This window comes from Acanthochromis polyacanthus, chromosome 13 (assembly GCF_021347895.1).
Source record: "Acanthochromis polyacanthus isolate Apoly-LR-REF ecotype Palm Island chromosome 13, KAUST_Apoly_ChrSc, whole genome shotgun sequence".
Classification (NCBI taxonomy): Eukaryota; Metazoa; Chordata; class Actinopteri; family Pomacentridae; genus Acanthochromis; species Acanthochromis polyacanthus.
The window spans coordinates 21,688,912-21,707,525 of record NC_067125.1 but is presented as its reverse complement, the minus strand read 5'-3'; the positions used below and the strand labels follow the sequence as shown (position 1 = coordinate 21,707,525).

Sequence of the window (18,614 nt, the reverse complement as noted above, 5' to 3'; positions counted from 1 at the left end):
TGTTACCTGGGCACAGCTGATGTATGCAGCACCCTCCATAATTATTGGAACCCCTGGTTAAGATGTGTTCTTTAGCTTCTAATGAATTCATTTTTTTTTCTAAATAATATAGGACCACAATGAAAGAAAGAGGAAAATCCAACCTTTAAATTTATTCAGTGGGGGGAAAAAAATCACACATTAAGAAATAATTCTTTTACATCAGATGTGTGCCACAATTATTAGCACCCCTGATGTTAATACTTTGTACAACGCCCTTTTGCCAACAAAACTGCACCTAATCTTCCCTTATAATACATTTTTCAACAATTTTCAGTGTGAGAGTATGCTTCTGCAATAATAATGGAATTTATTTTAAGGTTTTCAACACGGGGTGCCAATTATATATATATATATATATATATATATAGTCTGTCTGCAGAGTTTATCCTCACTAGGGTCGGGGGGGGGGGGGGGGGGGTGCTGGAGCCTATCCCAGCTGACTCGGGTGAAGGCAGGGGACACCCTGAACAGGTCGCCAGTCTGTCACAGGGCTACATATACAGACAAACAATCACACTCACATTCACACCTACGGACAATTTAGAATAACCAATTAACCTCAGCATATTTTTGGACTGTGGGAGGAAGCCGGAGAACATGGAGAAAACCCACATATGCACAGGGAGAACAGGCAAACTCCATGCAGAAAGATCCCAGACCCAGGCTTGGATTTGAACCGGGGATCTTCTTGCTGCAAGGAAAAAGTGCTAATCACTATGTTACTGTGCAACCCTCAACAGGAATATGCATTCATTCATTCTCTATACACTGCCTTTATTCTCACTAGGGTCGTGGGGGGTGCTGGAGCTTATCTCAGCTGACTCGGGCAAAGGCAGGGGACACCCTGGACAGGTTGCCAGTCTGTCACAGGGCTACATATATAGACAAACATTTCAACAGGAACAATGAACAATAAAATGATGTTTATACTTCAGTCTTAATATTGAATCCTTCAGATAATTAGTAAACAAGCATTCAGTTCCTTGTGGGCTGCATCAATTTATTCCTACCTCAGAGACCAAAGTAAAAGGTAAAAGATTAAAAGCCAGCTGGCTGAAGTGATCCTTGCCTGCCTGATGGATGATGGGTAATTTGTATCCCTTGCCAGCAGAGGGAGGCACTGCTCCATTGAGTTTCAGGAGTATGACCAAATGGATCCTAACATTTAGAAGTTTGCTCAAGCTAATGTGTGCAAAGAGCAATAAACATGGGCACATTCATATATGTAATGTTGGTTTTACTTGAAGTTCACATTTTTTGAACTTCCATTGTTATTAATCTTCACATTCTTGTGTCCAACCAAGCCCCAGCAGGTTTATTTTGTTTACATGTTGATCATAGAAATCCATCTATTATCTATACACCACTTAATCCTCATCAGGGTCGCGGGGGGCTGGAGTCTATCCCAACTGACTTAGGATGAAGGCAGGGGACACCTGGACAGGTAACAGTCTATCACAGGACTACATATAGAGACAAACAATCACACTCACATTCACACCTACAGACAATTTAGAATTACCATTTAGCCTCAGCATGTTTTTGGACTGTGGGAGGAAGCTGGAGAACCTGGAGAAAACCCACATATGCACAGGGAGAACATGGAAACTCCATGCAGAAAGATCCTGGAAAGGCGAACTGGGGATCTTCTAGCTGCAAGACAACAATGCTAACTACTATACCACTGTGCAGCCCTGATCTTAAAAGTGCTGTTGAAAATCAATCACATTGACACGTAGACTTAATTTAAGACAGCTTTATGAATGAGGAGGCCAATGTCAGTCCAGTTTCACTATGAGCTTTGAAGGAACTGACCACAGAGTCTGTATAGTGTAGTGTGCTGTTGATTGAAGTCGACTCCCCTTAAAAAATGTGTTTTGGTTGTTTCTTCTTTTGGATGTTTAAGCTTCAAAGAATGTTCAAAGTTTGGCACATGGAAACTGTTGTTTGCTTTAGCTGAAAGATTGTTTTGTGTTTGTTTGTTGTTGTTTTTTTACTCACCTAAAATCTGAGTTGGAGGTGTAGACCTCCATCATAATTCACAACTACTTTGCAAAGCAGTCCAGGTCCAGCAGGCAACATACAGCACCAACACTGCCAAAAATCTTTCAGTGATGTAGGACATATCTATATATTTATAAGTTTATAATTTAAACTTTACATTACAATATTTGCACATTTGTACACAGTAAATGTTCATTGAGGGAGAAGGTATAGAAGTCGTTTTAAGAATTGCTAACCAAGAAATGATGTGAGTGATAGGAATGAGCGATTAAGTGCTTTATATGGAAATTAAGAATAAATTATCATTTAAAGCAAAACATATTTTGCACATTTTCAGCCATATCTAATGGAGAACCTAAAAAAATTGGACACAGATCATCCTTTCTTAACCCACAGTTCTCACATGATGGAGACCTGTAAGGCTATGGATCAATGAGGTTTCCTACATTTTAACACAGGAAATAAAACACCCTCAATACATTTATTGTTTATTATTAACAAAAGGAAAAAAATGCTGATATTTATTCATTATTAGAAGAAGAGGTTAGGATGTTTATCAGTCCTTTATATTTGGGAAGACAGGGGTGGACGGGTATCTGATTTCACATAATCACTATAAACTTCAACATAAATAAAAATGTTTTTATTTTCCAGCAAAGTATTTTGAAAAGTATCACATTTTATAGTGTTGTGTAATGAGAGGTCAACTTTTACACAAAACAGGAAGCATAATGTTGGATATAGGGGGTTAAAGTGTCTGAATTTACAGGAGAATATCTGAGGTGTGGACATGATTCAAACCTGGAAGGAGGCAAGGCTGGTAAAGTCATGTCCTGCTCCCACCCATGCTTAGTTAGTCAAGAAATGAGGCTACTTACCTGCACATCAGTACTCAGACTTGCACGAGAATTCCGGTTAAAATCCCAGTCATGAATCCAGAAGGTGTGTGTTGTGCTACAGGTTTACAGAGCCTGGACACTCAGTTTTTCACTGTTTTCAGAGATCCATCAAAGAGAGACATACTGCTGCTCTTACACACACAACGCATCAAGTTGAACAGCAGATATATTACTGTGTGTTCAAGTCATGTTCACATCATTACACAGCCTCACTATCACATTTAAGATGACTATTTTCACATTTTCATAATTATGTACTGTTCCTGATTCATTTTGTTGAGACAGAGTGTGTGAACAACTAGAAAACAGTGATCACTCCACATTCAGTTCTAACACAATGAAAATATTTACTCTAAGTATGACTACATTCATCACAAGCACAGTGAAAAGGATGACTTCTTTTAATTATTTACACAGGATGTTTAATCTTTGTGGGTGTTTTTTAATCTAGACAGCTAGGCAAACCTCCAGAGCACACAGTTGTACCGTGTTTCTATATGACATATCCTGTGTCTAGAACCTGTTACAAAAAATGCACAGATTAAAAGGGGGTCTAAGACCAACACCCGGTGCTTAAGTGGTTCCATTGTTTTAAATTCAAGTTAATGCACTTAGGCTATTCTGTATACCTTCAATTATTTTAGATAACTGCATGTGCATGTTTTTCTTAAGCAGTTTGAGAGGTCCAGCATGGATCAATTTCATCCACTATAACAAACAGTATTGGTACAAAGACAGACGCAATGTTCACAGCCACCAAACAGTGAATGCTATAAGATACATATAAAATATTCAAACATTTAATAATCATCCAATCTCATATACCTACCAGAAACAACTACAGGGGGTCCAGGTGAGCCTGGCTCCTCTCAGCAGAACATGAGCTCCCTAGAAATCTGATTTTTTTTCCTTTTTTTTTAGGGTGTGTGTGTGTGGTGGGGGGTTTAAATATTGACAATGTGCTCTTTTGCTGTACGTTTCAAAGTTGTCTTTTGTATCTTCATCACTGTGGCTCATGCATAAGGTTATTCATGATGTATGAGTCATGCAGTGCATTTCATTAACTTCAATAAAGACACCAACATGCGTGCTGTTCTTGCCATTACTATCAAAGCATGTTGGTGCAATAGTAGAAAGTGTAATGTGTTGTTAATGAACACATTTTCTGGATACACAGCAGGCAGAAGCTGCTTTGAAACAATTTCCCCTCTGTATTTTAAATTCTGAGTCTGATTTGCATTGGTGTTCTTATTCTTATCGTCCATATTCTGATTAATAGAATAATGATAAATACAAGCAAAATCAAGTGGTTTATACTTAATTCACTGAAGCATACAAACCATTCACTCACAGCACACATCACTGTTTTTCTGAACAATAGCTTTTATTGAAGATGTTTGTGAAGTAGGATAATCAGTACTTTATGTACAATGATTCAAAAATAGGTTGATTATTATCATTGTCATCACACCAGCTTGCATGGAGACATATTATCATAGGACAATATATACTGTATTTTAGAATGACAGCAATGGTATAAATTTCGACACTATCTCCAAACAGGTAATGGTAATAAGAACAACAGCCTGCCCAGTGTGCACTTTCCTATAGCTTTATAAAGTTTAATGTGCTGTAATGTCGCATTGCAATGTCACTATAAGTGTTCAAACTGAATTTGTGAGGCTAAACTGATGATGATTGACCAATAAGAAATCAAAACTTCTGTCTTTATTTCTGTAAATCATATATGAACATGTGGAATCAGTGTCATCTTTCTTAAAGTTAATTCAAACTTCAATAATTTCCATCGAAAGTGGATGCTGTGTTGGGATTTATTGAGTATATGATATGTAACATAAGTGTATCTGCTACCATTACTATATGAAGAAATACTTCCAGTTTCATGTCTGTGCATAAAGTGCAAAGACAGGATTGGATCAGCTTGGGTTTGCATATGACTGGAAGCAGAGGGAAGCTAGCCTGGCTCTATTCCAAGTGGAAGGATAACAGCAACTGTATCTGAGATATTATGGCTCCACTTTTATACAGCGGGATGAAGTTGTGATGTGTTGTCCATCTTTGCAAATATTTAAATCCACCAGTCATACAGTTGGTAGGCAATTAAACCAGTGGGGTAATACCTAAAAGTACATTTCCAATTATGATCCAACAAATCATTAGAACTGACTCCTATTCAAAACATCACAGTCGTTTGTGTAAACCCAGAGAACATTTTTACTGCTCAAAATTTGCTCCTTATAGCTCAGGAGGAAAAGTTGTGATTCTCATTTCAGCCTCATTTTATTTCCCATAAATAAAATTTGTCAGCTGCACAGTGGATTGGTGGTTAGCACTTTCGCCTTGCAGCTAGAAGATCCCCAGGTCCCAGCCTTCCCGGGATCTTTCTGCATGGAGTTTCCATGTTCTCCCTGTGCATTTGTGGGTTTTCTCCGGGTACTCCGACTTCCTCCCACAGTCCAAAAATATGCTGAGGTTAATTGGTTACTCTAAATTGTCTGTAAGTGTGAATGTGAGTGTGATTGTTTGTCTCTATTTGTGGCCCTGTGATAGACTGTTACCTGTCCAGGTGTCCCCTGTCTTCACCCTAAGTCAGCTGGGATAGGCTCCAGCCCCCCCCCATGACCCTACTGAGGACTGAGTGATGTACGAGATGATGGATGGATGGATGGATAATATGTTTCTCCCCCTCCCAAAACTCACAAATTCACTAGGAGGACTAGGTGAGGCAAAAGGAGGACAAGTAGCAACAGGACTCATACTATATATTATATAACATATGATGTGTACCACAGAAATCTCACATAGAGCTCAAATGTAGCTCATTTGAGAAATAAATGGAGTTAAGTATGACTCCTGTTGCTAATCACTGTCCTAGTGTCTCACCCATTTCTCCTTCTGAATTTGTAAGTTTTCAGAGAAAATACAAACAAACAAACACATTTTATTTATTTATTTAAAATAGAATTGGGCTGTAATGAGAATCACACCTTTGACTCCGACGAGCAAGCTTTGAGCAGTAAAATTTTCCTCTGGAAAGCACAAGCAGGGATTTGTGTCTAGACAGGTAGTTCTCCGGTGTTTGATGTTCAGGAGTTACACTAACAAGACCTTCACAGGATGCTGTTATGAAATATTCCCAACAGTTTAATTTTTGTACAGCCCTGTTAGCACAATGTAGCTAATGTTAGCTCCTGTATGGACTCGGTGGTGCTTCTAGTAAGCTACTGTTGCTTTGGTGTGAAGTAGCACAGCGTGTTCCTACAGTGTTAGAGACTTTGCTAGGTCCAGCTTTTTTCACCATGTCACAATAAAACAATCTTCAATGTCCATACTTGGCAAACCGATGAAGTATTATGTGTCAAGAAAATATTATATCCATACAACTGCAAAATTCTGCTTTCATGGTTTTGTGTTTGACTGTGAACTAACAGGTACATCATATTGAGCTTCAAAGCTATCGGTTGGTGTATTTGGGCTTATGACAAGCTTGCTGTTTCCTCCTGCCTCCAGTCTTTATGCTAAGCTAGGTTAGCAATACTCTGACTTCACCTCTATACTGAATATAGAGACAAGGGAATGGTCAATCTGAACATATTTTATGAAGTTATTTCTTCAAGGGCCTTTTACATTAAGGCACATTCTGATTTTTTTCTCATAAGGTTCATCAGTTCAAAGCAGTTTTGGGCATACTTTGATAAAAGTTAATACTGCTGTGTCTATGACGTTTATTTCTAAGATCTTATACATCCCATAAGCATTATTCTTCTGATAGTGGCAGAAGACATAGTGTATAATGTACATAACACAACATAAAATCTGCGGTTTTATGCTCATAATGGCACTAGCTTTGCATTGATTCCTTCAGCTTTCTCAGATGGTGTTACCTCTGAAAGTTCTCAGGATGTGAGCACAGGATTAAAAACTGTACAAGTTGATGCTGCTGGACCTTTACTGTTGAAGAGCTAGAAAAATAATCCAGTTGGCCCAGGTGTTCCAGGGGTGCTGATGTGTCCTCTGTTGGGTAAATAAAGGGAGGCTCATTCATATTCAGTGTACAGAGAACATTGTGAGGGTGTTGAGGGAGTCACCAAAGGAGTGACACACACACACACACACACACACACACACACACACACACACACACACACACACACACACACACACACACACACACACACACACACACACATATGCACGCACACACACACATGCATGCACACATACACGGGCGACTTCAGATTGAAACCTCGTATTCTCTCGTTTCCTGTGAAGAGAATGAACAGGTTCGGTTACAGAAGCAGTTGCCAAATGTTTTCTGGCACAAAATAGCAGCATATCATGAACACCAATGCCATAGGTCATAGAAACAGGAAATCCTAGTGTACAAGAAATGATACAATGGTGATAAAACAAGTGTTATTCCACAATTTTGCTGTGGTGGTAGTATTCCTGTCCTTTACTTGACTAAAAATAATACCACTATATTAAAACATGCTGTTGTAAGTAAAGTCAATGAAAATGTTATGTAAGCGAAGTAAAGTATTAAGATTGAATTGTACAGGTTATTAGGTTTTTATCACTCATGCAATAATGTGTAGCTGGTTGATTTTTTTTAACAATTTTGCACTGTTCCTGATTATGTCTTTTCTGAATCGTTCCACTGATTCTTTTCTTGAAAAATGGTACAGAAAGACAGTATATAGGCTCATTTTAGTGAAAGGGCTTAAAAATAGCTGGGCACTGGTTTTTAACAAATGCTATTTAAACAGGAGAAAATGGTGCACTATTTTCAGCCGTGGATTAGTCAAATCCAATTTGGCGATCTAGACGATATTTGAGGCAGCAGAGTGGGACCGACTGAAAAAAAATACACTGTGTGTGTTCATGACAGCCAAGGCACACGTGTGGTTCACTTATGTATTTTAAATTGTTTTCAGACCTTGATGGCATTGATACCCACATACCACAGACTGAGTGGTGGTTTACACATGAGACAAATATAGTGTCATCAGATGTCTTTTTAAAGACCACAACACTTAATGATATTTGCAAAGTATTAACTATGTAGCATCCAGGCATTTATGACAGTAGTAACTCACCTCATTGTTCTTCAGGATTGCCAGCATGGAAGATAAAGAAAAAGCACAACTCAGGACAAAGAAAGAATGTCATCACTTGATATGTTGTTGCACCTTATCAAACAGCCATATTTCCTATTTCTTAATCACAGACACAAAGGTGTTGCTTCTGCTCAATGGTTGCTATGAGGAATCACCACCTGATGGAAGTCATGATCCAAATTTCCAAAGATCCAAATGTTTTCTCAACTTGACTGAAAAGGTTTGATGGTGAATGTTCAGTTTGAAAACTTAATGCCCACAGCATCTAGCTGCTTCCAAAGTATTAAATACTGAGAGAAAACTGATATTTTAAAGACCAAAATTATTGTCACAAAAGACTTTAGAGGATTTTATTCATCTAATGAGTCATTGCCTCCTTTTGTTTCTCTGGCTTTTGGACCACATACAGTAATGGTCTGACACCAAATCTTGAACAATTGGGAGAATTTCCACTGGGCAGAAGAGCTTTTTGTACTTTAGTGATGAAAATACATGTATCAAATAACGTATTTGCATGTAATCAGTGTCAGAAAACTATGTGATTACATAAGAATATGTTATTTGATACATTAATTTTCACCAGTAAGACATTTTCATGTAATCGCAGTTTTCCAGCCCCAGTTTTCATGAAAATATGTAACAAAACCATCTGAAGCACTTGAGGTGTGTTGCTCCCTGGCTATCACCTACTCTGTCCAGGTGCCTCTGTAAGCTCTAGGCCCAACTGGTTTGTGCAAAATCAATAGCTTTGCAAAGTGGAAGGAGTCATTTTGAGCACCTCTGGTACCATAAGTAAGTGGGCCAGTCATGTTTCCCATATACAATATCAGGTAACTAACAGTGAAGGAGCTTTCTATGACTTGGATCAGCATAAACCAAGTTCAGTCATCAGTTGAAATGATAAAAAACTGTGTTACAGAATATCTGCTTCTGTGGCTGGAAGTCAAAGCTTGTGTACAATAATTCCTAGGAAAAGAAGTTAACTAAAGCACTGCATGTTGACTCACCGTTGTCTCATAAATAGAGCTATCAAACGTAGATTCTCCAGTGATGTTTTCATATGGTAAACTGGAGGACAGGGAGAGTTGCTGTGGCTTCCTCTCAGCCCTGAGCACAGACACAGAAAGCACACATTCTTGAAAATGATGTGCAGAAAACACTTTTAGAGTACCATGTAGGATGGTTTTAAGTCACTGCCACTGTGAAATAATGAAACCAGCATTTATGTAGTGAAAGGATTTGTGGACTCCACATTCATTGCTCTTTGTACTCCATGTTGCATGTTCTAGTTGGGCCTTACTTTGATCTTCTGTTTGTCACCATTGTGTACTGAAATCCTTGATCCTAATCCAGTGACAGCTATCTCTGCAGTCAGTCCTGTAAGCTAAATGTAGTTATATTTGCCTCTCGTTAAGTTCATCTCTTTCAGATGGAAGCAGTTCAAACCCCCTCTTTTGTCCAAGACATCAGACAATAATGCTGTTATTAAAAGATCACATGCACAGTGCAAAACTCTCAAGAGACATTCTGCAAAACATGGTTTCTATTTATTGAATACATTTAAAGCCTGCTGTTTTTCTGGAGAGGCTGTGCTATTACACTGCTAAATCTAAGTTATTTTTTCACCAAGGGATATCTGCACCTGCTGTAACCCTCTAATGCATGCACCAATTTATGGACACTATTATTTTGGCAATCCAGCACTTCGATGAAGCACTATGAAGCTGTACAATAAAACTGCATTGCTTTGAACCTTTGTCAGAGTGTAGTATCAACAACAACAAACATACAAACAGTAGTTTTACAATTATTTGTAGCTGTCATAAAAATGTTTTTTTTTAAATGAATATTTCTTAGTGCAGGTTAATGTGTCAGATGATTTTTTTTATCCATTCATGTATAAAGTGAGTTATTGTTTTGTTACTTCAGAAAATAAACACAACTGAACTGTATTATAAAGAAATCAAGTTTTGCTAAGATAGTTGAGAAAATTATGCTTGATAGTATTATATCAATAATTAAAAAGTAGGTGTTATTTTTAAAATGATTATTATTTTATTCTTTATTTTACCAGGTAAGATCAGTTGAGAACAATTTCTCATTTACAGTGATGACCTGGCAAGAGGCCCCAGCAGGAAGAAAGATAACAAATAAACAATACATCTACAAAATGTCAAGATTTTTCCCCTGTTATGCCACTGGAGGTTTGAACGTACGTTGAGAAGTAGAGGTAGATCCCAATGATGACGATGAGGAGGAGGATGACAGGGATGAAGGTAGCAAATGCTACTTGGACTCCCTCCATCCTTAGGTGAGCTGTAGATACTATGAAAGAAAAAAGCTGGCTGTTAGATACAATGAATTTCTTCTTTCCACAATGAATTTACACAGTCTCCACCAGCAGCGGACATTAAGATGTATCTGCAGCTTGAACTCTGGGAAGCGTTGATGTGAGCTCTCATCTAAGGTCTGTTAATTGGTGATTCCTGAGGCTCTCTGCAGCAAGGCAAGGCACTTTGATGAGCAGAACAAACAGTGCTGATAAAAGATTAAAGTGTCAGTGATTTATGAGCTATGAGCACATGAAAAAGGAAAGTTTTTAGCCTGGATTCGTAAATATGAACGTTTGGTGCTGACCTCAGTTCCTTGGTAGCTTGTTCCATTTGTGTCCAGCATAACAGCTAAATGCTGCTTCGCCATGTTTGGTTTGAACTCTGGGCTCTAACCTCACCTGAGTCCATACATCTCAGAGCCCCACTGGGTTTATATTCTATTAACACTTCATTCATGCATTCTGGACTTAAACCATTCAGTGACTTATAGACCAGGAGCAGAACTTTAAAATCTATTCTATGTCTGACTGGGAGTCAGTGTAAAGACTTCAGAACTGGACCGATGTGTTCTGATCTCTTTGTTCTGGTCAGCAGGTGAGCAGCAGCTGTTTGATGTTCCTTTGGGGGAGTCCAGTCAGAAGGCTGTTAGAGTGCTCGAGTCTTCTGGAAATGAAAGCATGAACAAGCTTCTCCTGGTCTTTTGTGGACATGAATCCTTTAACTGGATGTGTTCTGAAGCTGACAGAAGGATGCTTTGGTGATTGACTTGATCTGACTACTGAAGGTCAGATCCAAGGTTTTGGACTTGGCCTTTGGCTTCTAGGGATAGTGACTAAAGGTATTTAATAACAACAGTGCTTTTCTCTTTGTTGCCAAAAACAATTATCTCAGTTTTGTCCTGCTTTATTGAAGGAAATTTTGTTTCCCCACAGCACAGAGACCTTTCCTTTCCTAAGGCCTCATGAGAGCGAGATTCATCGCTGCCATCCACTACATTTGAAGAAACTTTCAATGTTCTAAAAAGAAGTATCTGACCTTTTTAGTCTATTTTCTCTTTGCTTAGGTGAGTGATTCCTGCCATAATATGGATTAATACAGTAGCTGAAAAAGACTGCTGTTTACCAACATGACCAGGGCTCAAAACTGGGCTTAGGTGACAACTTCATGAGGCTGGATAAACCATTAAAAATGTACAATGTGATCATTAAAACAAACAGTGGACACAGTGTAGATGCTAATTACACAATTCCATGCATTGTTTCATAATTTTGATGTCTTCAATTTTGCTCTACTCATTAGAATTTAGGAGAAATAAAGAAATACCTTTGAATTAGCAGGTGGGACTGGTAATATATGGATTTTGATATTATGTTTTTACATGACCCTCAGGTCTATTTGAAATGGGCATAATAAGTTTAGGGTACTTCTTGGAGTGGCTTTTCACTTGACATTCACGAGACACAGTGTGGAAGTTTTTCTTTCAGCAGCAACATGGGAAATATCAGCAGCACAAAACATCCTTTAAAATCTCCTGTGCCCTTGGAGACTCAGAGTGTGCCGTTATAATCAACTTGGCAAAACTTACCATCTAATCTGTGCCCATCATGCTCTGCTGAGCGGGCTGAGGAGAATACATAGAGAAGACGTGTTAGATATAGGGGATAGACTGGATAAAGCAAAAAGGTAGCAAACAAGAAAGCAAGAAAACATTCAATGACCATTCATTGACCATTCAAGCTCATTTACAACCACTTTGAGTGTTTTATATTGCAGTGTGTCTCCATACATTTTTCATATGGTTGGCCAGATGGGGCCATTTAAAATCATGGGGTGGAACACAAAAAACAAAAGCTATATCTGAATTTCAGGAATTCTATTCTGCTTCTGTAATATAGAGGCTTGTCCAAAACTATGTCAATGTGAGAGTTAGGGAATAATAGTGATTAATGTTATTAACAACTACTATTGCTAAATGCATATAGACTAATACAGGAAAAGTAAACCTTTTCGTCACTGAGGTGACCACCTTCTAAAACACTTCAGGACATAAGCTGCAGAGTGTCTCAGGGCAAAACATTAACCCATAGGCGAGGCATTGTTAGTTCATTTATGATTGAAATGCTAAAAATTCTGTCAATGTGTGATGATAATAGAACAAACTACAGACAAAGGTTCAATAAAAGAGGAGGACTTAATCGCTGATCATCTGAATACCTGATCCAAACACTCTTTGTAGGTGTGGCTGAAAAATCAAGACTCTACTATACACTCACAATGAGAAACCTGAGCGTTCACATCTATAGCAATATGAATAATCAGAACTGGGGGTGCATCCACTAAAGGTTAGGAATTCTGTGGTGCAACCTATTAGATAGACTAGAAAAGCACTCGGAGAGCGCATACCTCCGCCATGCCGTTTGTCTGTCTGTCCGTCTGTGTGTGTGTGTGTGTGTGTGTGTGTGTGTGTGTCTGTTTGTCTGTTAACAGCATAACTCAAAAAGTCCAATTGAGAGATGGCCTGGCGGCCATCTCTCAATTGTCCTTCGACCTTCAAAAAATTCCTGGATCCAGACGGTGATTCGGATCACCTCCAAAATGTAATCGATTCTTACTCGTGCTCTTCCAGACATCCTGTAAAGATTTGGTGAAAATCCGTCCATGACTTTTTGAGTTATGCTGTTAACAGACAGACAGACACACACACTCTCACACACACACACACACACACACACACACACACACACACACACACACACACACACACACACACACACACACACACACACACACAGACAGACAGACAGACAGACAGACAGACAGACAGACAAACAAACTCCGGTGATTACATAACCTCCTGGCGGAGGTAATAAAGATAAAATTCTCTAAAATTGGTACCTGAAACTTCAATGTTTGGAACTATTTTCATGTGATGGGCTTTTTCTCTTCCAGTGCTCCCCTACTTCCTTAACAAGTAACTAATGACGCTGTCACCAAGCTGACCAGAGACAATTCAGCTATTTAGAAATGACCGTCTGGCTAGTAAATTGGCTGAATTTGTGACACAGTGAAACAAGTGTTCAGGCACCAGCAGTGGTGGGTTGGCACAGTCCTGGAGCATTTAGAGAAACATGGAATCATCATGTCCTTATGTGAATAGCAAACACATTTCAGGATATTTCAGATCACTGACTAATAAACAGAGCAGCTCAGTGGTGCAGGAGTTAGCACTGTTGCCTCACAGACAGAAGGTTAAAACCTGCTGGTCCTAGTGCTCTGTAAAGTTGGCATGTTCTCTCTGTGCCTGTCTTGGTTTATTCTGGGTCTTCTGGCTTCATTCCACAGTCCCTAGGCATGTATTGTAAGTTAGTTAGTCATTCTAAATGGTGACCCTGCATAGCCTCTTTGTGATAATCAACACTGACAATACTGACAATCTGTCCAAGACATATCTCACCTCCTCACAGCCAAAGCTCCAGCCCCCGGCACCCCTCCACAGGATAAATTAAATAGAAAGGTGAGAAAATAGATTTGTTTGACCAAACTGTTTTTTTTTTTCAACAAAATATGAACTTGCAAAAAACCTCAAAACTTTTTCTGAGGTCAAAATGTCCAATAACATGCTTAGGAATGAGTCACACAATCACAGATTCATTCCATCACGTCTGGGATGTACAGCACCTGGACTGGCAAACCTCAAAGAAACCTCTGGAAAACACCTTCAGCCTGGTTGCTTGTCTAATATGTCCTGACTACACCCTGTCTCTGAGGTGTCTTGATCAGGGAGCAGGCTCTAACTAAAGGCTGCAATTTTCTATTATTTTAGCCTCTAGACTGGAACAACCTTTTAGTGTCAGGACAACAAAACCTATTCAAACAAAACAACACTTTTCCTCCCCGGCCTTTCACTGTGTGTGATGTGTTTCTCCTGCTCTTCTCAAACAGTCAGTTGTTCTTTGTTTAGTATGTGTCTTGTTCTGTAAGCTGACTTTGAAGCTGTCAAAGTCTTCTGTTGGAGCCACTTAGTCAGAAGGTTTATGTGATTCTCAGACCAGAATGTGCAAATTGAGTGTATGAATCCAAAAAAGTTTAGTTTCAACCAAATATGACCTAAACAGTAAAGGTATGCGCTCTTTCCCTAGTTACAGGGAGAAAGAAGACTCTCTTTTTCTGCTGCAGAGACGTGTGACAGTTTGCAGAGATAAAAACAAATTAAAGTTCATTGTATTACAAACTGCACACCTGGCTGCTGGAAACTGGTGAATGATTGCTTTAATAACTGTGTTTTGTCCATTTTAGTTCTCTTTATACGAAAAAAAACATTGTCTCAGTTGATTTTAGTTTTGTTTTTGTGCACCTGAAGTTGTATTTTCCTGATGTAGTATCCTCTGAAAAAGAGCTTAAAGAAAGTTAATAAAAATAGCATACCTTTGATCTGTACCACATTACAGCAACAGTGGTAACTTTAAAATAAAATAATTTTCTCAATATCGAGTAAAAGGTAGGTTTGCTTGGTGTAGAAAATATAAGGAAAGAGAACAGTTCTTATTTGTTTCATCATGTATGACAAGGCCTAACATTCAGTGAGCAGAACCCTTTATTCAAGAAATGAAATCAAATAAATGGTCTGTTATAAAAAGCTGACACCAAGAGGCTCACTGCTCTGCATCAGCGGTCTGAAAACCAGTGGTAGGGCACAGGGACAGTTGAGGAAACACACTGACCAAGACCAAATGTTCATGCTGAACACATTCAGCAAAATCTGATGCATGCAACTGCCCCAGGGCATGAGGGTCCCAGGGCATGAGGGCCTCGGGGCATGAGGATCCCAGGGTCCCAGGGCTGGTTAATCTAACCATGAATTCACATGTTTCATCTGGTGACTCCAGTGTAGAAATGTGGATAATAAAACAAATGGACCAACAAAATCTGAAACATGAACATGAACCATAAATAAAACTCAGTATTACAAAATATCATTTTTTTCCCTTTATTTGAATTTTTTCAGAACTCTATTTTTTTTTATTTTGAGTAACTGCAAAGTAAATGAATATCTTGAGGTGTCAAATTAAACAACTATTAATTAAAATTTCAAAACTCTCTATTTTGATGGTGTGAATCCAGGTCTTTTAAAGAGAGTCATATCAAGTTGTTCAAATTTATGTGTTTAATTCCAGAAGACCCAGAATGATTTTTAAGCATTGTTTTAGATGCATGCTGGTATTTGAATGACAATGTTAAACATTCTGCGGTACAGATAGGTTTTAATTTGCTTGTGAATGAAATTAATAATGCATCAGGTGCAACCAGATGTGTTGCTCAAAGAAAATGTAGGAATATTCATCAGTTAATTGGTATATTTTTGCATTTGCATTTAGTATAATTTAATAGATTTTTTTCCTTAAATTGGATAGTATATTTTCAGATCCTTGGTCACTGCATAACTGAAATTGTCTTGACAATGTAGAAACAAGATCAGGCTGCAGTTTCCTACCTTTGCAGACAGGTGGCAGTCCACTCCACTTTGATGGGTGTCCAGGGACACAGTGGAGAACAGGCTCACCCAGGAGCTGGTGGCCAGTCAGGCAGGAGTAGTGGAGGGTCTCTCCTGCCTGGAAGTGGATCTTGTTGGAGCTGGGGATCCCATAGGTGGGGGTTCCTGGGTGACTGCAGGGCTCAAAAGTCTCAGCTGGAGGTAAAGGAAAGAAACATACTTTTTGTATTGGAAATCGAATCCATTGCAATATTTGTTAATATTTCTTAACAATATTCTTTGGAAGATACTACTGTCCAGACTGTCATCAAATACAGAGTGGATATTGGTCATCTGAAGAGAACAAGTCCATGTTTCTAGTAGCATTGCCATCAAGCAAAAGATGTTCACTTACATGCAGGAAATGTCAAAATGATAAAATACTTTGAACGTCCAAGTCTTCATAGGATGACCAGTACAATTTTCAGTTTGTGATATGATTTCCAGCAGCAATGTAAAAAAGACTACCTCAACCAAGATTACCAAAGCCATTATTATTTATTATTATTAGAAAAATTAATGAGAAAATGCAAGTGGAACTTAACCCTTGTATGGTGTTCGGGTCTGTGGGACCCGTTTTCATTTTTATATCAAAGAAAAATAATACGATAAATTTTTATTTCAAACTCAGATTCACTGGCCTTGGCTCATTTTCTGTGAAGAACATATATCACAACACATTTTCAATGACAACACACCATACACCCCCCCTACGCATTTATGTTACATACAGGGTGTTCGGGTCCACTGGACCCGGGGCCAATAAAAGTGGAAGTTTTAGGTCTTGTGCATCTGCTCTCTGCCCTCCTCCTGTCTGGGCCTGGTGTGTGGGTGTGTGTGTGTGTGTGTGGTGTGTGTGTGTGTGTGTGTGTGTGTGTGTGGGGGGGGGGGGGGGGGGGGGTATATTTCTGCCCTGCAACTCCTGCACAGCTTTGCAGCATTGCTGCAAAATTCAAGCACCAACAGGAGTGGTGCTCTGGTTTTTGATGCTCTCCAGGAGCATCAAAAACCAGAGATCATCGTGCATTACAATGGCTCAAAAGGAGGTGTGGACAACATGGATAAGCTGGTGACTGATTACAGCTGCAAAAGGAGAACCCTACGCTGGCCACTGGTGATATTCTTTTACATGTTGGACATATCAGCATACAATGCCTTTGTCATCTGGATGGCACTGAACCCAGAGTGGAGCAGAGGGAAGCTCCAGAGGAGGCGACTCTTTCTTGAGGAACTGGGAAAGGCACTGGTGAGGCCTCAAATACAAAGAAGACAACATGTTCCAAGAACCCCAGCCTCTGCAGCAATCATGAGGAGGATTCAGGACGAGAATGCTGGTGCTCCATCCACCCAACCTACAGAACCACCACCTGCAGAGTCTGAAGGGTGTGATGCTATTGCAGTTTGGTCTGACATTCATGTCTTGTGAGAGAGAGAGAGTTAGTAAAATTCCTGATCTTTTCAAAGGTTGCAGCCAGCAACAGCAAAAAGAAGCGCTGCGAAGTGTGTGGGCCCAAGATGGACAGAAAAACACAATATACATGCATCAAGTGCCAGAAATACATATGCAACACACACACAGTAAAACTCTGCCCCTCATGTGTTGTATAGGTGTGAAAAAACAATGTATTCAATGAGGCTGATGTGTTGTCCAGACAGACATGTTTACTGCATGTGTTCAGCCTCTGATGTTTAAACTGATCGGAATGGGCTAAATTTCTAATGAAATTCAAATAAATAAAAGTCAGTAGTTATGAAAAACCTTGCTTCATCTGTAAATTTGTTTATTGTTTCCAATCTTACCTTGATTATAATTGATTTTCTTTTTTTAAGTACTTTTTATTAAAAAACTAACAAAAATGAGTAGCACTTTTATTCATAAAAGTGATCTAACAAAGGTAAAGAGCAAATATTTACCATTTATGTTGTTTATATTGCTTGTAATTGAACTGAGGAAAACATCTGTTGAGTATTTTACCATAAAATTGTTTGATTGTGTTGAATTGAAAACCCCAAAATGCACCGGGTCCACCAGACCCGCGAACACTGGCTGTGTAACAAAAATATGAACACCACACAAGGGTTAACAGCAGGTTATACATAAACTGTAAAATTTGTTAAAATTAAGACTACGTCATTATCAAATGACATAGTCATATTGACAGCAGCTTGGGGGCGGGGGGGGGGGGTGTCGGACTGGTTTTGATTGAGAGTAGCTGAAAAACCTGAATGGAATGGATAAAACATTTAAATATTTGTCTAAAATGTATGAAGAAATGGTTGACATTGAAAGACGGGTTTTTTGAAAATATTATTTTTAACAATAACAACTTTAGATAATTTGTGTCATGTACAGCCATGGCCATAAGTTTGGACACAAGTACCATGATGCTTGTGAATCTTAGAAAATACCACAAAATTGTCACTTACAATACAGTACACAACTCCTGAGAACTATATTAAGTTTCATATTTTAAAAAAACATCAAGAGTTTGGTGTCATTTTGTTATTCTTACCAAAGTCGGTTGTGAAAGTACTGCATTTTTTTTGTTATTTTGTTCTAATATTATGTTTTGGGAACAAAGTTGTTCCAATTGTTGGAATTTATTGATAATATTATATCCCTTGTTGATTTGTTGACTAATTAAACTGGTGCTGTCAAAAATTA

At 38.7% G+C, this 18,614-nt stretch overlaps 1 protein-coding gene across 1 annotated transcript in view; it reads right to left on the bottom strand.

Annotated features, from left to right (window-relative positions):
* Positions 1-4,308: 4,308 nt before the first annotated feature.
* The window catches only part of sez6b (seizure related 6 homolog b), a 311,266-nt gene continuing 296,960 nt past the window's right edge, over positions 4,309-18,614 (bottom strand). The window contains exons 13-18 of the mRNA XM_051958150.1: positions 15,911-16,105; positions 12,005-12,040; positions 10,303-10,411; positions 9,094-9,193; positions 8,066-8,074; positions 4,309-7,230 (exon numbers count right to left, since the gene is read on the bottom strand). Of these exons, the coding sequence (XP_051814110.1) occupies positions 7,201-7,230; positions 8,066-8,074; positions 9,094-9,193; positions 10,303-10,411; positions 12,005-12,040; positions 15,911-16,105 (479 nt within the window). The 3' untranslated portion in view covers positions 4,309-7,200. The remainder of the gene's footprint in view (positions 7,231-8,065; positions 8,075-9,093; positions 9,194-10,302; positions 10,412-12,004; positions 12,041-15,910; positions 16,106-18,614) is intronic.